Source organism: Zophobas morio, unplaced genomic scaffold (assembly GCF_036711695.1).
Source record: "Zophobas morio isolate AGI-343-1 ecotype UQ-CSIRO unplaced genomic scaffold, CSIRO_AGI_Zmor_V1 ptg000021l, whole genome shotgun sequence".
Classification (NCBI taxonomy): Eukaryota; Metazoa; Arthropoda; class Insecta; order Coleoptera; family Tenebrionidae; genus Zophobas; species Zophobas morio.
In genome coordinates this window covers 13,930,245-13,952,763 of record NW_026972126.1, presented here as the reverse complement: position 1 = coordinate 13,952,763, position 22,519 = coordinate 13,930,245, and the positions used below count along the sequence as shown (strand labels likewise).

The 22,519-nt window shown below is 33.6% G+C and overlaps 2 protein-coding genes and 1 long non-coding RNA gene across 10 annotated transcripts in view; all 3 read right to left on the bottom strand.

The window, feature by feature from the left end:
• LOC135133221 (protein gooseberry-neuro-like) overlaps positions 1-18,775 on the bottom strand; it is a 177,189-nt gene extending 158,414 nt beyond the window's left edge. The window contains exon 1 of the mRNA XM_064061547.1: positions 18,711-18,775. The gene's annotated coding sequence lies outside the window, so the exon portion shown is untranslated. The remainder of the gene's footprint in view (positions 1-18,710) is intronic.
• LOC135133101 (uncharacterized) lies at positions 16,229-16,850 on the bottom strand. 2 transcript variants are annotated; one of them, XR_010281146.1, is made up of 3 exons: positions 16,767-16,850; positions 16,551-16,718; positions 16,229-16,494 (listed from the first exon to the last, which is right to left on the bottom strand). It is a non-coding gene; the product is annotated as an uncharacterized LOC135133101 (long non-coding RNA). The 2 variants fall into 2 exon arrangements; XR_010281145.1 differs by having other exon boundaries at positions 16,551-16,712.
• Positions 18,776-19,381: 606 nt separating the features above from the next.
• LOC135133217 (protein alan shepard) overlaps positions 19,382-22,519 on the bottom strand; it is a 170,868-nt gene continuing 167,730 nt past the window's right edge. For 6 of the 7 annotated variants that reach the window (XM_064061536.1, XM_064061532.1, XM_064061537.1 and 3 more), the window contains one exon: positions 19,382-22,484. In XM_064061536.1, coding sequence (XP_063917606.1) covers positions 22,290-22,484 — 195 coding nt within the window. In that variant the 3' untranslated portion in view covers positions 19,382-22,289. The remainder of the gene's footprint in view (positions 22,485-22,519) is intronic. The other variant, XM_064061534.1, reaches the window with a different exon arrangement.

Here is a 22,519-nt window from a genome sequence, read left to right as displayed (position 1 = left end):
CATGATGTCAAATTAATCATGATGATTTTTACACAAATTCTGCCAACCTTACAAAGAAAACCTTGAGGGTGCAACTTGTATGAACCAATTAATTTTCTCTTGGCGCGTTTCACCTCGACCTTTATTCTCAATGGACAGTTTTCATGCCACGAGCAAAATGAGTTCAGTTTTTATAATAACTTTTAATCTTCAAAGCCGACTCCACAATCAGTTATTTAATTCTAGACAAAACAAAAAAAAAAAAAATGTCAAAAATTGTAGCTTTGGTGCGTATTGATGTTAAAGAATTTTTAATAATTTTAATGTCGTTTGTATTTCAACATGTAGGTCAACCAAAAACCATCGATGGATTATATGGTCAAAAATTTTAAAAACGCCCAACCGGCAACATTGTACAGTTTTCATTGAAGTTTTTGCAGTGTTTTAAAAATACTACTACAAAAAATTAAAATTCGTACTCTAATCTAGGTAAGACGGGAACATTCAATTTAAATATCACCCAGTATCTCATGCATAGCAATAGCAATACAGGTATACTACATCACCTCACCGTTCTTTTAGCGCAACATACGTCAATAAGACAAAGTAGGGGCGGCGCGGAACGCTCAAAGGGCGACACTCGTTATGGTGAATTAACTTAACTATTTGCCATTATTCGCCATTCATGGGGTCACCGTGAGCCCCACTCTTATTCGTTCGTTCAGGCCACCATCGTAGCCAAGCAAAAGAATAGTAATCGATCTTGTTTCATTTTTACTAATGCTGGAAAGACTGTGCGTACAATACGAAGAGAGAAATCAAAAACTTATATTCGGTTTCTTTTTTCTCTTAAACAATACCTCTATTTTAATATTATGAATTCATCACCCTCAAAAAAATTATGACGTCATTTCACTTGAAATGTCTAAAATAAGATGCGCACTGTACGTCAGTATGATTTAGTAGGCTAGTATTCGTTTTAACCCTCAACATGATGATTTTTCACCTAAATCTGGATTTTTTTTGTACCCACATTTCAGTTTTAAAATCGCAATCAATCCGAGTGTCGTCTCCCGTCCGAATACATGACGATGTCAACATTTGCATACGAAAGCCGTAATATTTATTGGCCGGTGACCTTGCTCATCCTTCACAAAACCACTCGAGCTTTCAATCAAAACGCGCATTTGTCAAAATCCGGCCCGAAATGATGCACTCATTTTTTCCCCGTCACAGTTTTAATTTAAATCCAGTGGCGTAACGGATGCGGGTGTCTCGAATCTATTTATTCCCGTAAATTGCTCTTTCGATAAATTACGTTGCCGCCAGTTAACTTTCAGGCGATTTGCGAAGTTAAACGACTGCGATCTCGTTAATTGCTCAGGTTTTTTAGGTAAACTCCGATCGCGGATGTCATCTACGCCTCTGATGGAATTAGACACGTTGCTAGAGCTGTCTCGTAAATTCATCAAGTCACGACGTTTCCAACTGAACCTTTCGTATGAGTGAGAACAGGACCAAGTCGAAGGCTCTAAAAAACCCACCATACCTGGACCAAATTAGAATTTTTGACTAGGTGAGATATTAGGGCGATTTATTTTCTAAGAGAAACACAACGACTTTCGAATGTGTTGTTGCGAAAGCTTATTTTCCTCCATTGTGAAGCTGTAGAAACTCGTGTCGTTTTTTAACAGTGTAAACTGTTGCTCGCCGCTGTTTTTAACGTTATTTATTACCTGTTTATACCGACGTGTTACAATTAATAAATGAGATGCTATTTGTTATAATAGTTTCCAAATTATTTAATGTACTAACCGGGAAAAAATTAATTTTAAAGATGTTATTAATAACGTGCCTAATAATTTTTCGGTTCACGCTTGTTGGGACGAAGCAAATGCCAAGGAAAAAAAATAGAAGTGCCGAAATAGGTGTTAGTGGATAGGTTCAAAATTACCCTCACGTGAAAAGAGTGACAGATATTAATGTAACAAATTAACGGCGAAAGTTTATAGAAATGTTTACGTAGTGTATAAAACCCACTTATCTATTGCATTTTGAACATCGTTAGTGAATAAGAAAAATAAAACGAGTCCCAGATGTCACCTCGGTGGCACACCAGTTTATATATTTTTTCGGTAAAAAGCCAGTTTTTCAACACTCTTAGAGTAAATCCATGTCGGTTATTGATATTTTTAGTGGAATATGTGTGAAGATGCGAACACTGTTCGAATGGGCGGTCCAGTACTAATCGGTCTATAATTCGACACAATAAAACACCCTCTAACTCTTATCAAAACAAAATTAATAACCCATTTCAATTGTTGCTCAGTTTATTAAAGCATAAAATACCTCGTTTGCTTTTATCGTCTATAAAAGATGATTTCGTCGAAGTAAATGGCAATAGCACCAGAAAAACGAAGCGTATTTTGCTACTCCGATTTTTATTTTACTTTGATAACTGCAAATTGCTTATTTATGCACAAACGCCGTCGCCAAAAGTGAAATAATTCCGAAGAAAAGTATTTTAGATAATTAAAAAATAATAAAAAACAAAAACAAGTAAAAACTAACGCTAGTTATAACAACACTGAATCAAAATCTAATGAATCTACCAACGTTAGGTGTGATAAATACACCTATCTTGTAGCCTATAATTAAATGGCAATTTGTGTTTTGTATGATATAATTAACCTGAACACTGATTCCTTGTAGTTTTTTGAGATCATATATTTTAATGACACGAAATTCTATAGTTATTAAATTAGCGGTAAATATATAGCCTTTTTCAAAACTTCCCACCTGCTGCACCTATCAGTTTTCTGATAGGTGATATTTTGACTCACTATAATTACTCTCATAGATTTTTTTTTAAAAGAAATCATGTTAAAGGGATTTTATCGAAATTCTTAGTAAAAATAACCGACTTTATAAAAAAATGTTACCTGAGCTCAGACAAAATATTAATATATTGACAATAAAACGGAGATTAGGACGATCCCGGTTCTAAGCACATAAATATTTTTCCTAATGGTTTTGGGGAAAAGTTTTGGGTTATTTTAAAATACGTAGAAGGATCACTAATTATACGCACTAATATTGCAAGGAATAAGTTATAAATGATGCGGAAATATCTTCAATTTTTCAATTACTCATCAAAAAAGGAAACGACGGAATGAGTCAAATGCGTGTTCATTTCTCGCAGATGAATTTTAACACTTATTAATATAGAAAATGTTATTTCAACACATCGAAATTGAATCGTTTAGTTGCAAAGATCATAAGACTCTCACTACAATTAGCAATCGCTAATTACACGGGTTGTCTTTTCTTGACGCACGTGATCGATGAAATTATTTATATTACACAAGGATTATATTACGTTTTGACGCTAATACACTTGGTTAAATTTATCTAAGATATTACCGATGGAATAAATAAAAGTTCAAAGAAATTTAGTGACATTAATCTTTAAATTATGGTTTTGCTTTTGCGCTTATTAAATTTTTGACTAATGTTAATTTGACGTATGTAGGTATAAATTTTAATTTACGCTGAATAAATTTTCTAATATCGTAATCTAACGTTGGAGGAAACGAAAATGGGTATCGAACTTCCAACAAGTGGAGACACATTAAATTTATGTGTGTATTTTCACACCCGCGCCAAGATCACAGGTGCCTTTTTCGCATAAAATAGCATGTGGTATCTCAATGTTTAAAATGAACAATTTCTCCTTAAAGCTACTACGAAAATTCAGTAAAGATTTTGATGCGTACAGTGTACAATGTAATCTCCTGTAATCCTTCAATCAATTTTTATCAACTATATAATATGTTAGTATTATAGAAGAATAGAATAGAATTTATTGCAAAATAATTGTGATCACAGAAACAAGCAGTCGGATAAAATATGACAGACATACGGAACCGGGAAACCTTATTACATCAGTTCTATATACAAACCCACTAGATTTTCCATCGTTTTACTGTTCCTCACGAATTTAAATGTTGAGAATATTCAAAATTTTTGTGAAGTTCATAAACTTCCCACTTTTTTATTTCCCATAAAACTATGACTAATAGTTTAATTTTATCAAAACAATAAATCTCAAATTATGCACTTTCAGAATTAAATAGGGTATGCAAATAGCAATCTATCAAGTGTGGCAGTTCTATTAGCAAAACAGTAATTTTACAAAACGGGTTTAAATACACAAAAAATGAACTATTTACAATTAAAGTAAATAAAACATATTATTTATAGTTAATAATAATAATAATTAGGAGTAATACATTTCACATCTAGAAACGCATACTAAATGATTTGTTTTTTACTATTCAAGAAAAAAAAATTATCTTGGTATCAACAGAGAAAACAAATTTGACGTCTTATTAATCAACACTAAAAAAATTTGTCCTCCTGTGTTTTTATTATTTTCTAGTAAAAAGAACACTCAACGGGGTGTTTGAAAACTAGAGTTTATTTAAATACTGTAATCATTGTAATCGATTGTACCCACACAAAAGGAAACCAGACAGTATTTTTTCTTTGCTCAGAATTTTTCCTCACCAAGTTGGAAAACTAGTTCTTTTAAAGTATTCTAAATTTTAGCACATATTAAAAAAAAAGTTACAAAAATTTTCCTTTGCAAAACTGGCCCTATCAGTACCGGTTAATCCAGAAAACAGTATTCTCAAAAATGTCGCAAGAATGGGGCGCAGTCGACAATTACAAGCAATAACGTGTAATAACTTTCACTTAATATGTTCTGGTATTGTGAATAAATTAAGATGAAAATTATCAGGTATATTATTTTTGAGAATTTCAAATTTCTATGTCGGAGAAAACACCCAGAAAATGTCATTTAATTACAGAGGAAACAAGTGATATATTTATTAATTGTTTCCTTGTCTGGAGAACTTGTACTTTGTACTAAAATAAAATCAGGTCGTGCATTTGAAAATCTTTGAAAATCCATGAAACATTTAAATGCGGTGAAGTCGTTGCATTGACACTGAAAATAAATGCAAAAATACACAAGCTCGGCGAAAATTGTAATTTATATTTAATTTTGTGGTCAAGTAACTTAAAAATTATTCACAATTTTCTTTCGTTGTTCCTCCACTTAAGGAAACCGATAGTATCTATTAAATTTGATTTTATTTGTTAAATTAATATTCCAAGTGGTAAGACCTTAGATCATATAATAAATAGATACCAATACTCAAACTGAAAGCTGTGACTAGACATGAAGCTATCTGTTGTCGTTTTCTACGTCAAGGGGAGTAGTATAATGCTATCCTTGTGTGATCACCACATCTTCATCTTTGTTATATGCATTTCATCTGTATATGTCTATTTCACTTCCATCCTTGTACCGCACCAGCGCAACAAATCGCTTTTGACAGATGTTTCTTCTAACCTCTCTTTCGAGTTGTTGTACAAAAAACAATTTTAGAATTTAGAACAAAGATCCTATTTTAAGTGATGTACTCATAAAGGATCGCAATTGCTGCCCAATAATTTACTATTCCTTTCGTTATCTACTGTGAATTATTTATAAAATCAAGCTGCCAACATCTTTCTTCCGAAGTTAGTTTAGACATACTTCCTAAAATTTAGGCGCGCAAAATTCAAATAGTGATCAGGCAAGGATAGCTTCATTGTAATCCCTCCATGCACGAGAGAGATGTGTGACAGGAGGATGTCGTCACAGGCTGTCCTAGGGAAAGAACACGGCATGGTGGTATCTATTTATTATATGATCTAAGGGTAAGACGAGAATAGACATTTGACTGCTGGCGACATCTACGGGACATAGTTCTCAAACTACGACCCGTACGTACAGTTACCCACTTCCATCCATACTAGTTGCAATTTAATCTCGAAGGTGGCGCACTGTTAAAGAATTCTTTGTACCGACACAGCAGTAAAAATACGATCAAGACAGCCATGGTTTTTTGAAGATTTGTCTTTGATTTTGTTTTTTATTGCTTTCTCAATATAAACACCCAAAAAACTGAAATTAAGAATATTCTTTACTAATTTGTGGCTTCGTCCGACTTTTTACAAATATTGAGCACTGCTTCTAGAAAATAAAAAACAACGCACCTACTCTAAATTAAGTTATAAAAAATATGTTCATTTACCTAGTAGGTGGCTATATTAACAACCATCGAAGATTAACTTTGTTATAGTTTTGGAAATTTCATTCTACCCTATAAAATTTTATTAACACTAACGAGACGGACAGAAGTAAGAAATATTTATGGCTCACACCAGTTCACTCGAATTTGCCGGAGATTATTTAGCAGGTAGTTGTACTCATAAAATAATGGTGTTTTTCGTCCGTGTGTAACGATGATCCCTGTCTGAACCTGGATTATTCTGCTTCCTAACATCTGAGGATTACCGGCACGCGACAACTTTAAGTTGTAAATATGTCTTGCTATTCTCAAAGGTATGTAACAAATCTTCTGTTTCTATTAAAAAAAAGAGTGTCAACAAGCAATTTTTTCTAAAATCGTTATTTTTATTAGTTTTGTGTCTTATCTAGGGGGTCGCAGATAAAATGTCACTCGTGAGCTAGATCATATTACACTACTCGTGTGGTTACCGCAATTGGTGTGTAATGAATGAAGGAATGATGCTTCTACGCCACTTGTAATGTAAATAACTATAAATTTGAATAAAACTGTCTTATTATACACTTAAAACAAGCAGCAAGCAGTAATTACCAGTGGCGGTTCGTGACCTTTTGCGATGGGAGGACACAATTTGATTAATGAATTAAAAATATGAATATATAAAACAGGCTGTTACCAGTTAATAAACGAAATTGTGTGACGGAAATAAATACGAAAATAGATTCAATAAAAGTAAAAAAATATTTGTCTACATAGGTTTATTTTTAACTCATTATTGAGGAGACACACAACCGCACGTTCACAAAAATTTATCATACGTGTTGTATCTATTAAAATATCTATGAAAGTCTCTCGGTCACTGTTTCAAATGTAACCCGATTGCAGCCAAATACAGCGACTAGAGGCGCGGTTTCCATGGCAACAGTGTAAACAAAAAGTTTAAATGAGTCATGATTGCGTCTCACATTTGTTAAAAAAGAATCGTTTAACAAAAAAATATAGATCACTTCTGGGTAAGCCCTAAGGATGAAATTCGAAAAGCCACAAAAATCAAATTACAATAGAAATTATTTCTGTGAAAGATTAAAGTGTTACCAAATTAGAGGTAACTTAAAAAATTTGTCCAAGGTTATTTAGACAGAACTTTCCTCGCCCCGGAAGTACAGTAGAACATATGCAACTTGTGCAAATTTTATTTTCTTTATGATAACCTCTATAAGTTAAAATAAAATATAAATGCACTGATAAACTACAATGGACTCATAATATTTTGCACATTTTATTCAGTATTTATAACTTTTAATTAACGTTTTACGATGCTTCAGATAACTTTAAAAAGATTTCAGACCCCTCGGTTTTCAAGTTTTAAAATTAAATTGTAAAATGTCATTCCACAATTGTGATTTTTGTTTTTAAAATACGGATGTCTATGGTAAAAAATCAAGGCGGATTCATAAAGCGCACCTGTAGGAGCATGATATTTTATAAAATTTACTATGAAAAAATTTTGAGGGAACGTCGTCACACTATTCGTGAAGATGGGTGGGCAAATTTTTGGATAGCGTTTCACAATCGGTGCAGACCGTTTGGGGATTATTGGAATTATCTGTCTAATAAAAATTGAGATAGATATCCAGACAGACGGAAACGGGGACCTACTGTTTATACTTTTGGGGTCATGAAACTTCGAGAAAACATGAAACTAGCCATTCGCTTTATTAAAATACTTCCTTAGCTTGCGGTCAGAAAGTAAAAATTATAAGTACATACTAGGGTTTTTTTGTTATCATAAGATAGACCACCGTGACACAGATAAGACAGTAAACAATTGACACATAAATTGTGCGCTTCGTTGTACGAAATTGTTTATCAAAATTTGCAAGAACCAACAGCAAAATTGAGTAATCATACATTTTTATGAATTTTTTGATTTACCAGAACTTATTGGTTTCATTTTTTGAAAAATGGATAAAGCATGGGAAAGAACTAGTGGGCCACATTTCAGGGCCTAAATTAATGTGCACTTCTACACATTTTGTGCAGTTCAAAAATGCATTTGTGCAGCTGGAAATTGCAATTTGTGCAATAACTTTTTCATATTATTAATATTTTTACTTTCCGAGCGGAGCGTAAACTACTACTATTACTATTGACGCTGGTTCATCCCTTCACCGAAAAAATCGAGGAATTTTTATTATTTTGGTTGTCTAGTTGTACCCTCAAGAAACCCCAGATGTGCTGTTTACAATTTGTCACGTACCTGCTTAACAATAACACTTCTCGGTGATTTCGAAAAAGTGCACAACAAAAATTTATCAGTCGTATTTGCGGAGTCGTACTGCCTTCACAGCTGTTATCACTTTGGTTTTTTCTTGCATTGGTAATGCGCTGTGACTAACTTTCTTTTGTGCCATATCAAGTATTATTTACATTATTGGCGTCATCACAAATTTTTTATTGATCAAATTAAGAACGTGTCACCCCATTTTCTCAAAAATGCGAGAATACGCAAGTCTTTATTTAATAATGACAAAATAAGAATTATAATAATAAAATTCAGATCATTTAGTTCGATTTTAGTGTCTACACTATATTTTAGATTTTTGTTTATATCTTTACAATATATTTATTTTGAATTGCGTTTTGCTATTATTTATTTATTATGAATGGTGCAGGTATTCTCACAAAATCGATAACATCATAGTGCACTTTAATGTTTTTGAGGGGGGGGGGGGGTTAAGGGCGTCCTGAATTTAGGCACTGCCACATTTTGAGCGGTTGTTATGTTATACCGGGTGTTTGGAAAATGGCAGATAAACTCTTCAGTACGTTATGTATGAGGGTTTCGGGAGTCCCAAAAAATAAAAATCAGTATGATGTAGATTACGAAAAAAACGTAATTTTATAAAAGTAAAATTGGCAACACTGCACGCACCTTATGCGTGAATACCTCCGACTAACTTTCTGATTTCTTAGTAACTATGGGGATTAAAATCCACATTTTATTTTTTTAAGACAATAACCATAAAAACCAGTGGTCATTAATCGTTTTGCATTATTATTAATAAAACAAGCTGTTATTTTTCATTAATAAATAAACCAAAAAAGAAACATTTTAACAAGACATTTATAAAATATAAACAAAAAGAAAAATCCATTAAAGCATAACCACCTAAACATTAGAGAAGATTTTCAAAATTCCTGCCTTTTGCATTTAAGTAAGTTCGTAATGTTTCCAAATTTGGATCATTTTTTGTAAAAGTTAGTCATTAATTCTTGTTAAGACAAAGTTGATTTTCGCAAATGACATACCCTCTAAGAAAAGAAAGGGTCGGTGGGCCGGCGGGCCTAGGGGAGGGTCTTTTATTTTCGGATAAATTTAAAAAAGCTAAGATAAGACTGATTTTGGTAAATGACATACCCTCTAAGAAAATGGAGGGTGGCTGGCCGAGGTTAGAACCTGCTAAAATAAGACTGATTTTGGCAAATGACATACTCCCCAAGAAAAGAGAGGGCGGGTGGGCGGGGTTAGTACTTGCTAAAATAAGACTGATTTTGGCAAATAACATACTCCCTAAGAAAATGGAGGGTGGCTGGCCGGGGTTAGTACCTGCCTAAAATAAGATCGATTTTGGTAAATGACATACCCTCTAAGAAAAGAGAAGGTGGATGGGCAGGGCTAGTAGTGCTAAGATAAGACTGATTTGAGCTAATGAGATACCTTCTAAGAAAAGAGATGGCGGATGGTTGGGGCTAGTACCTGCTAAGATAAAACTGATTTTGCCAAATGACATACTCTCTAAGAAAAGAGACGGTGGGTCGGCGGGGCTAGTACCTGCTAAAATAAAAACGATTTTGGCAAATGACATAGTCTCTAAGAAAAGAGAGGGTGGGTGGGCGGGGCTAGTAGCTATCAAGATAACACTGATTTTGGCAAATGAGGTACCCTTTAAAAGAAGGGACGGTGCATGATACAAGTAAATATGGTATGGACATCCCATGAACCAAAACTCGTCTTCTTCTGCGCAACGTTATCTGACGTCATGTGGAATGAATGACCTTCCACTTCTGTGTTGACATCTGATGTCAAATATCAATTTTAAGGGTTATGAGGCAGTTATGAGTTTTTGTGGTTATGAGGGTTATTGTTTATTGTTACCAAACTGATGCGTAAAAACAAATTGGTGGTTTGCTAGCGACCTAGCGTTGTTAAAAAAATAGCGGGGATGATAGCAAATAATAAGAAAATATGTATATTTCAGCCGAAGATACTCTGCAGAATAAAAATTGTTTTTACACTGATTGTGAATAGTAATAATAATTGTACAAAGAATCTCGTACATTTGGTAAGTACAAACCAATAATTTAATACACAACTATTAACCAGTATGGCGATCCTGTTACTGTCATTTGGCCGTCAATTGCCTTGGTGGTAACACGTCTTCCACGACTGTTTGCTGGTTACCGGTGACACTTTCTCGTTGAATAGGGCTGGAGTTACTTTGGGACTGGAATAGTGTTCTTTCCGGTCCGTTAACTCAATAATTCTAGTACAGTCTGTCGTAAGTTCGTAACCTCAAATCGTAAACACATCAACCTTTCGTTGACAGATAGCGAAAATTACTAGCCTCGCGTTATCTTTGTTTAACACATAGGTTAGGTTCCTCTCTGTCGAATTCCGACCACAGGCAGTTTGCCGTACTTTCTAAAAGTAATAGTAGATTAACTAGTGACTTTAGTTGGGCTCGGTAAATATTTCAATTTCCCGCCTGAATACAGCCAGGTGACGTCAGCAAACCTGCGTATGTCCATACCATATTTACTTGTATCATGGGACGGTGCGTGGGTGGGGTTAGTACCTGCTAAAATAAAACCGATTTTGGCAAATGACATACCCTGTTAGAAAAGAGAGAAAAAACAACGGGGCCCTAAAATTAACTCAAAAACAGGTCAGGTCAGAATTTTCCAAAAATACACTGACCGGCAGAAAAAAACGGCCACCCTGAAAAATTTCGTAAAACCACTTTAAAAATGATTAATTTAACTAGTGATCGTTATTTTATTAAAGATTAAAGAACCATTCACTATTGACACATGATGTACAAATTAGCAAAAAACAAAGAAGACAAATAAACGCAGAATTAAATTTAATTTAACAAAATAACACAAACAGACCAAGTACGATATTTCCTTAATTAAAACCATAACGGAGGCTGTTGTTGTAAACAGTGTTTTTCATCATTTGATTATAAGTTTACCAGTTAATAAACGGTTCAACGCGAAAACAATGCCTTTAACTCTTGCAGAGATCTCTCAAATTGTCGTTTTGTTTCTGTTATTTTGTTAAATTAAATTTAATTCTGTGTTTATTTGTTTTCTTTTTTTTTTTAGCTAATTTCTACATCATGTGTCAATAGTGAATAGTTCTTGAATAAAATCAGGATTACTAGTTAAATTAATAATTTTTAAAGTTTGGTTTTGAGAAATTTTTCACCAACACCAAGATTGTTTTAAAATAATTTACAAAAAAAATCTTCATGGGCTTCCAAAATAATACACCATGGGTACCCAAGAGTCTATCGAATTAAAAAAAAACACTGCATCACTCATGAGTTTTTCAAATTAATACAAAATAAAACATCAAAAGCTCAAAAGATTTTTTCAAGTTCATCCAGCAACAAAACACCAGATTCCTTTAAATTTATCCGAAAATAAAACATCAGGGGACTTAAACTAATTGCGAACATTTTAAATGTAGGGTTTTGACAATTTTTGATACATCAAACATTTTTAACTGCTTACTACAAAAACAACACAACCATATCTTTCTACATTCTAACTGAAAAACTCAAAATTCGTTTGCACACGAAAATTGCCAGTTAGTGTTTTCTGAATAGGATTTTTCTGCATGCGGTTGGTTTTGTGAAATTGCCCACAACATAATAATTATTGTATTAGGTACTCACCTTCTAAAACAAGAAAACATGTCCTTCGTCTGCTTCATAGTTGCGAAATGTCAAAAATACAGTTTGAAGTGTGCAGTAGAATATCAAACATTAATCTGTCAAAAATTTCCAAGTTCTCAAAAACATACAGAATATCAAAAACGTTTAAACTTCAGAGATGTCAAAATTTTCAAGGATATCAAGAATTCCAGAAATGTCAAAAATATCAAATGTGTGGAAATATAAAAATGCCAGATACAAATACGTTAGGAATGTCAAAAATACAGTATAAGTGTGCAAGTAAAATGTCAAAATCTCGAGAATGTCAAATTTTAAGAAATAAAAAGTGTGTCAGAAACATTAATCTGTTAAAACGTAGGCAATTTCAAAGGTATCAAAAATATATAGGTTTTCGAAACGGTTTAAATTTCAAACATGTCAAAATCTCAAAAGACGTTAGAAATTCTAGAATTATCAAAAATAACAAATGTGAGCAAATATAAAAAATGTCGTACAAGTAAAATGTTAGTCTCGAAAATGTCACAATTTGGAACATAAGAAATGTGTCAAAACCATTAATTTGTCAAAAACGTGTGGAATTTCAAAGGTCGCGAAAACATAAGACTATCAGAAAGGTTTAAATTTTAAACGTCAAAATTTTCAAGGATTTCAAAAATTCAAGGTTGTCAAAAATATCAGAGGTGTGGAAATATAAAAAGTGTCAGATACAAATACGTTAGAAATGTCAGAAATACAGTTCTAAGTGTGCAAGTCAAATGTTAAAAACTTAAGAATATCAAAATTGGAAAAATATGAAATATGTCAGAAACTTTAAACTGTCAAAACGTAAGCAATTTCGAAGGTCTCAAGAACATAATGGATTATCAAAAAGGTTTCAATTTTTCAAGGATGTTAAAAATACTACCCTAGTAACATTTTATATGTAATAAATATTGAAGTTCTAACATTTAAATAATATGGGTAACAACAGATTTTTTTTAGAAAATCAATATTGGTTTTAAATATTGAATATATATTTTTTTTCAATGTTTAATACTTATTTAGTTCAGAACATTTAATAAATGTTCTTCATATGAAAGGGGGTATGGATATAAAAAAAAAAAACTTGTATGGAATACAATACAGGGTGTCCCAGAATTCGCGCCATTCCCGTGAATGACATGTTCCCTGTCCCGAACTGTGCCGTAATTCGCAAAAAGAATTGTCCAGGCTTTAACCGTGTGAGAACTGGAAGGCGATTAAGTTGACCAATAGAGAGGCTGCTTTTATATCCGAACGTTTCTATGTTCAAAGTTACCTATGTCAAGAACAAAAAATCCGGTAATACTAAAGTTGAATGAATTTTTTCCGAATCCCCCTCCGTCAACAAAAGGAAACAGAAGTGTGGTTATAAATTTAATCATTTTGACAATTGTTTGTCATAAACTGTCACGAAGTTCATCACTGACCTGAACAGACGCTTCTGCCCCCAAAGATGACTGATTAATGTACACAGAGACGCCAAGGTTTACTTTAAGGCAAGTAGCATGGGACAGAAGTTATTTCTGCTGCCATTCTAGTTAAATTGTGTTTGACTGAGCTGTACATGTCATAAGAGAAGCTGTTTCATTTCATCGTAGGCAAATAATACATTTATTACTATTCTACATAGTGTAGATAACGAAGAGCAGGTATTAGAAGTCATTTTCTTAGAGCCCCTTGAATAATGTGTTGTTCTTTTTAACGAAAAGTGGTGCATTTTCAGAATTCACTATGCATCATATCCCTGACATTAAGTTTATTGTTATTTCTAAAAAAGAGTACCACATGTTCATTCAAAGAACGTTATTAAGTGTACTAAAACATAAATATCGCTTTTGATTAATCGGTGCTTATGATTTTCAATAAACAGTATCAATTTTTACCGAACAGCTTTGTTGCTGATACCTAATCTAAGCAACGAAAAAAGAGACGAGACTCCACTTCTCTGGTGTATTGAAATCATACGTATCTGCTGTGGTGTCAATCATGTGGGGGAGATACTGAAAACGGAGACTTATTCAAGAATAATATTGATGTTGCACATGATGATTTAAAACAGTTTCTTTAAAGTTGTGAGTACTTTCTAGAGATTGAAAAGATCCGAATAAAAAATGTGACAAAAATCGTTTAGTTGCATTTTTTTTTATTTAAGGACAATACAAACTATAAACAAATCAGTACCAATACCACTAAGTCACTGATGTCTTATTCATACTAGTATAAAGAATATTTGGAAATGATGTTAATTTATGGAGAATGTAAACGCTCTGCAGCCACTGCTGTGCGCGAATATACAGGTCTTTTCCCCAACCATCGGCTCCTTGACCAGCATGTGTTTCGTCGTTTGTTGCATCCAGCAAAAGAAGATGGATCTTTTTAGCCTATTCGGAAAGGCCTTCCTGGGGCTACACGGATTATACGCGTAGACGGTGAAGAACAAGTGGCACAAATGAATGGATGCTCAAGATCGATCATGCATCGTATCCTTACAGACAAAAATCTGCATCCTTACTATTGACGAAAGTGCAGCATCTGCGACGAGCCGACTGCGCGACGAGGGCATGTTGCTAAATGGTTACTGCGACAAAATGAACTAAATCCTGATTTTTCACGGCACATTCTTTTCGCCGACGAATGTTCATTTTCCCGAAAAGGAATATTTAATGCGCACCATTGGCACTTCTGGGCAAACGAAAATCCACATTTTGCTAACGTGAGAGCATATCCAGAGCAATACTATTAATCTATGGGCTGGAATCGGGTAGTCGGTTGGTCCCAGATGCTGCACTCTCGTGTAATGGTAAGGATGCAGTCTTCTCTCTTGAAGGATACGATGAGTGGTCGATCTTGAGCATCCACTCATTTGCGCTACGCAGCGGACACTTCTCCTAGGATCCGCTTCCATCAATATTATTCTTGAATAAGTCTCCGTTTTCAGTATCTCCCCCACATGATTGACACCACAGCAGATACCTATGATTTCAATACACCAGAGAAGTGGAGTCTCGTCTCTTTTTTCGTTGCTTAGATTAGGTATCAGCAACAAAGCTGTTCGGTAAAAATTGATACTGTTTATTGAAAATCATAAGCACCGATTAATCAAAAGCGATATTTATGTTTTAGTACACTTAATAACGTTCTTTGAATGAACATGTGGTACTCTTTTTTAGAAATAACAATAAACTTAATATCAGGGATATGATGCATAGTGAATTCTAAAAATGCACTACTTTTCGTTAAAAAGAACAACACATTATTCACGGGGCTCTAAGAAAATGACTTCTAATACCTGCTCTTCGGTATCTACACTATGTAGAATCGTAATAAATGTATTATTTGCCTACGATGAAATGAAACAGCTTCTTTTATGACATGTACAGCCCAGTTAAACACAATTTAACTAGAATGGCAGCAGAAATAACTTCTGTCCCATGCTACTTGGCTTAAAGTAAACCTTGACGTCTCTGTGTACATTAATCAGTCATCTTTGGGGGCAGAAGCGTCTGTTCAGGTCAGTGATGAACTTCGTGACAGTTTATGACAAACAATTGTCAAAATGATTGAATTTATAACCACACTTCTGTTTCCTTCTGTTGACGGAGGGGGATTCGGAAAAAATTCATTCAACTTTAGTATTACCCGATTTTTTGTTCTTGGCATAGGTAACTTTGAACATAGAAACGTTCAGATATAAAAGCAGCCTCTCTATTGGTCAACTTAGTCGCCTTCCAGTTCTCACACGGTTAAAGCCTGGACAATTCTTTTTGCGAATTACGGCACAGTTCGGGACAGGGAACATGTCATTCACGGGAGTGGCGCGAATTCTGGGACACCCTGTATAAAATTTATTAAACACAAAAATACATTGTCACTGGAAATAACAGTGTATTTGAAATGTTGCGGCAATATTTATACATTTAAAAATTATTTGTCCTAGAACCAATTCGTTGAAAATTTGTACCAGGTGATTTTTTTTTAATTTTTGCTGTAGTTATTCATGACACTTATGTCAGCAGTGAAACTGAAACTGCTGACATAAGCTTCATGGGCAACCACAGCATAAATTTAAAACACAATATAAATTTTTTAAACATAAAAATACACTGCCAACTTACAATGAAATAAAAATACATTGTCAATGGAATTAACAATGTTCTGCTACATTTCAATCGTTATACAGAAATATTTATTTAATAATTATTTGCTCTATAACCAATTCATTGAAAAGCGATATAATTAATTAAAATAAAAAAAAATCATACCTCATGTTTTTTTCGATGAGAATTCATTCTTGCTTTTGTCTGCGCTTAATGAGGTCCTAACATTTTTTAAATTTCAGTAGTTGTAGGTTGTGGCGTTTTTGTGACGTTTCCGTGTGGTACCTACAATTAAATTAATTTACAAAATTTGTAATTTTTAAGAAATCACATAACTTTACATATTGTAGCCTTGTTAATTGTGAGTTCACTAAAAGAGAGATTATTTTTTTCCTTGCCCTGAAAACTTGAAAGCAATTTGGTTCATTATTAATAATTTCTTCAAAATTGCATACATGTTTTTTTACGTCTTCTCTTCCTGACAAATAAACATTATTATCAGTCTGAAACTAGTTTATAAATACTAGGAGTTAATAATAATAATAATAAATGCTTACCAATTCATCCAATTTCTACGTATCTCCCGCAATTTCTAACTCGATTTCTTCTTTTTTTTTGGTTGCGGCCAGACATTCATCATTTTGTCTCTACATTCATAATATGTTTATATTCAGAAATATTAAACCTCTTAAATATACTTACGTGTTCAGAAATTGCATTTTCTGCATTGCACGTAGAAGTGAGATTATGTAGGTTTAGTACTGTTTTCTTGACAAAACGGTATTTACTACACTATTCTGAATTTATCGCAGTACCGATAATCACAATTCACAATAGGACAAATACCATGAACTTACACAAAATACTTTTTGAACCCCCAATAATAACAGAAAATATGTTTATGTATATGTTGCACATTGCGCAAACGCGTTCCAGCAGAGCAAGCGCATCTGTAGGTGAAACGCAAATTTAAGTAAGTTTTATAAAAATGATGAATAAAATTGTTATTTTTTGTTCGCAAAAATAAAAAAAATATTACTTTTTAATGAGCAATTAATAGTGTGCAAAGCGAGATTTCGAATAGTGTCAATTTCACAATAGCTGGTATTTTTTCAAATCAATTTTTAATATTACTCCAATAAAAACCCTATGAAATAAATTACCTACAAGTTGTCCCAACATGGTACTTTTTCTTTCATTTTTATTGTTCGGTATCTTGATAAAAAGACATTTCATAAATATGTAACATATGTTGAAATTCATATATAAATTTATAAATATAAAATGAATATTATATAAATATTTGTAATATCTAGTCAACATTTAATATTATATCAATGTTGTATAAATGTTAGAAAAATATTGCTTGCTACTGGGGTAGGAATCTCAAAAATGATAAATGTGTGTAAATATAAAAAAAAGTCTGATACAAATACTTCAGAAATGTAAAAAATGCAGTTTTAAGTGTGCAAGTAAAATGTCAGCGTCTCGAAAATGTCAAAATTTGGCAAATATAAAATTTGTCAAAACCATTAATCGTTAGCAATTTCAAATTTCTCAAAACCATATAGAATGTCAAAAAGGTTTCATTCGCATAGAAAAACTAATAATTGGAGTTTACAAACAACAAGCAAACTCGAACACCACCATTTTGAAAATTAATCCCGCCAACTAGATTTTAAAGTTGATCCAAATTGTGCGACTACAGCGACAAACCTTGCCACATTTCCTTTCTTTAGACTTCAGAACTTTGGAAAAAACAACTCAAAATAGGCATTTGTCGCCACCAACTAGAGAAAAAATAAAGAAAACTGGTTTTTCCGTAATAGTAAACACAAAATTTCATGGTCGAAACGCTTAATTATTGTGTTTTTTTGTTAACTGTAGATAGATAGATAGTGTAGTTGTGTTTGATGTCTTGACGCAAGTATACAGTTTCAAACACAAAAGAAAAGAAAATCAAGTTTATTACCTTGCAGTAGAAGCACACAAATCCATATTTTGACTTGCAGCACTTAAATTGTTCACAAAATAATCAAAAACAGTGTGTAGCACCACCATTTTATAAAATATAACGATGGTAACTAGATTCTACTAATTTGACGTAAGTGGTGCAGGGCCCGCTACGTTTTTGTTAATAATTTGAAGAAATATCAACATTATCGACATAGACACGGATGCAAAATCTACTAATATCTACCAATCAATCCTTTGGAAATGTACTCTGGGTTGCATTCTCAATTCTGTCGGGCTCATTACTGTTCGTGAATCACCCAGTATGTGACTGAAGTTGGGTTTAGTTTTAAATTTGAATTTACCGCTTGTTGCGTTAAACTATAGCCAGTTTTTAGTGTCACATTTGAAATAAATTTATCCAAATGTGAAGCAAACTTCAACGTAGTTTTCTAGCTCAAACGTGTCCTATTAATAAAAATCTCGACCCAGTTATTGCTTTGGTTTTGTAAAATTGACCACAACATTGCAATTATTTTACTACTTACCTTCTAAAACAAGAAAACATGTCCTTCTTCTGCTTCATAGTTGTTAATTCGCACAGAAAAACTAATAATTGGAGTTTATAAACAACAAGCAAACACTAACACCACCATTTTGAAAATTAATCACGGCAACTAGATTTTAAAGTTGATCGAAATTGTGCAATGAGAGCGACAAACGTTGACACATTTCCTTTCTTTACATTTTAGAACTTTGGAAAAAACAACTTAAAATGGGGATTTGTCGCCACCAATTGGCGAAAAAATGAAGAGAACTGGTTTTCTTTAAGTAGTTACAATACAAAATTTCATGGTATTAGAACGCTTAATTGTGGTTTTTGTTTACACAGTTTCAGACACATTAAAAGAAAAGAAAATCAAGTTTATTACCTTGCAGAAGCACACAAATCCATAGTTTGACTTGTAACACTTAAATTACTCACAAAATAATCAAACACCACCATTTATAAAACAGAGCAACGGTAACTAGGTTCTATTTATTTGACGTAATTGATGCAGCGCCTGCTACGTTTTTATTTTGTTAGTGAATTGAAATGTAACACTGTGATGTAAAAGAATGGAATTACATATTATTCTTTTAACTAAATAAAGAATCTTGTTTTTTTAATTAAAACGGATAAAAGGGTGTGTGTGGGAGAGGTGTCGAGATAAGCATATTGTGCCTGGACAAATACAATTTATTACCAACACAAAGGAAATAGACTTACAATACAAAAGAATTCAAAACAAACATACAGATTTAACTTAATCAACAATAAAAAACACTTACTTATGCTAACGTATTCAACGACGAGACATTCAATTAGTCTCCGCATCGGCTGAGGCTCGCAGCGATGCACCTTTATGACTAAACACCACCTGGAGTCCAGCCACTCCTCACCAACAAGTCAATAGGACATTGCTGCTAGACGTGGCCACTAATCCAGCATGAATTATATATACTATATTTATATAAACACTAACTAAAAACCGCTCTCGCGCCTCAGCCCAGGCCAACGTCGTAACTCATCTGTTGATTCACTTTCATCTTACGCCTAGAACCTACTATCTAACTAGTTTTATTTCTTTATCTTAACACTATCTAAGCTAAAGCCTAAAACTAAACACTCTAAGCTACTCTACAAGCTATCCTTAACTTAAGTGCGGTCATCCGCGTACTTTATACAGTGGCTGGAGCTTAGTCCAGCCGAGACTTATAATAGGTAGTCGCTGACTTCATCGTTAATACGGTCTAAAAATAGTTAATATACCACCCGCGAGTGGTACCGGTATACCAAAAATAAACTGAGCCTATCAGTTAACAATGTAAAAATTTCTCGTATTAGTGTAAGTGTTGTCAATACAATATTTGGTTTCAGCTATTCCTCAAATATACTTTACATAGGCATTCAGTACGAGATTTGGGAGGGAAGGGCGTGTGGCGACCCACGCGACCTCCAATCAAAACAACGATGGCGGAAAACATACGAAAAATAAAAAGGAGCACCGAGAGTCACGTGGGTCGACCAGTGTACAAATGTCGATGGTGTGTCTACCTAGTCCAAATCAAATATTGTATGGTCATCAAGTCGCCGTGTTGTCATAAGCATTTTCTTTTTAATTTTTTACTCTGAACTTCTATATAAGGCATATTTAAGCATTACGGTATGGATTTTTCTTTAACCCCGAAGGCCGAGCAGATAATCGAAAAATCCCCTATAAATTTGTTAGCTTAGCTATTACACACAAACGAATTTTGGATGGAGGGCCGTAAAAGACACTACTCTGCAATAGCAGTGGTTATAATGTGTCTTCGCACTATACCCTGACCTCCAATGAAATCTAAATGAACAACGGAAACGAACGTTACAACTGTCTACAACATAGAAACAACTAGAAGTTAAAAATTTGGTTGTCGGTTTTCATGAAAACACCGAGTTAAAAAAATATATTAAAATATTTCAGTATATCCCTGTCAATGGACAATCTGAAAAGGCACGATTTCAATATAACGTGTAGTAAAATCCATTCTAAAACCTGGCCTTTTACACTTAAATAAAAAGCGATAACGGAATCGTCTCTGGTGATAATAAGACAACACTAAACGAAAACATCGGGGAGGAGAAGGAGCTTGAAGACCAGGTAGCCTCGTCTCGATTTTCAAAAAGGCTTGTGTCACAATTGTAAAAAACCGAAAATGTCGACTTCATGACAAATACACTACGACCCAACCAATCCAATACACGTCCAAACGATTAAAAAAAAAAAAAAGAAAAAAAGAAAATAAAAACACGTAATCGACACAAAAATAAAGAAATCACAGCTGTCTCAGTCGTAGCATACCTATCATCAAAATAAATAGAGAAAGTCAGTCCATTTAGAAAAGAATCCCGATCATATATTATACTTTCCATTTTAAATATATTATAAATATAAATAAATCTAAAAATAAAACAAAATTGCACTATATAAAAACTGTACAAAGGGGAAACTTTTGTAAATGAAGTTGGTAATAAATAATTTCTGTTACGTTCAGACACTGGAATGTCAAACTGATGGTTATCCAAGTCGAAAATCATATATTACAAGGCGCCTTCCACTCAACAAAACTACCCCAAACTGTAGAACCCTATTGACTGGTGTCGGTCGGTCGGTGAAACGAACGGTGGTTTTGACAAGTGAAAAGCTTCAAATAAATTAAACTCTACATAAACTGTATAATAATAAACAAAAAATAAATTAAGACATTATTGGAAGTTCAGTTCATATTGTATAGATGGTAATTAGGAAGAATTATTTGATTTCAATGAGCAGTTTATCGCATCTGCGTTGCGCACACAACTACCTATGTAGATCTTCATCAAAAAATAAAATTGCTAATTTACCTAACCTATGCCGTTTTGGCTTGGGAAGATCAAATACGGTTTCATCATTTCACTGCTGTATTTTAAGCTATCTACCGTCAGACCTTTGTTTTTAAAAACGATGTTTCGTGCTCTTCGCCTTTCATTATCTACTTATCTAAAAATTCTACATTTTTTTTAATGTGTTGGTATGCTCTATCCATGTAAGAAAAAAAATCCGCTCCTCTCAACATATGTACACACATTTTATACTAAGCGAAAACTTAACAGAAAATAATCCGTTTTCTTACACAGATAACCAGTTACTTTCATATTTTCAATACAATGTTGAAACTAGGAACATACTGTATCAAAAATACCTACTTTACACATATTTTCAGTCATTTTTTAAAAACTCTTGTAACAATGGATCAAGAAAAGAACCAATTTCTCAAATGAACCGAAAACAGCAGCAAAACAATAATCAAACGACGTAACTATAATAAACAGAGTCCACACAGTCAAATCTGCAGATCGTGCCCTCACTTAACTTTATAAATATCTATATCCTAGAAAGAAAAGAACGAAAACCTACGAAAACCACTTTCAGTGCCTCGACTACTCGGAAGAGTCCAAATTAAAAGCTAATTCCGCCGGTACAATCCGCACAGTCGACTTTGCGACCACATATATGTAACCTTAATTTTTCTTTTTTAGCAAAAATTCTGTCTAAATCTGAAACTTATTTAGGAGGTGCAGGCGGGTACGCCTGATATGGATCCTCTGGACTGGCCGCGTTGGATGTGTGCTCCGAGTCACCCATGGCGACGGTGTGGATGACGTGCGACGGATAGTACGAGTACGGCTGCGAGATGTACGAGCCGGTGCCTAACTGCATGGCCTGCATCTGAGCGGTCAGCTGCAAATAAACCATGTCCTTAAATTCACTCAACTGTAGGATCCAGAGTTGAG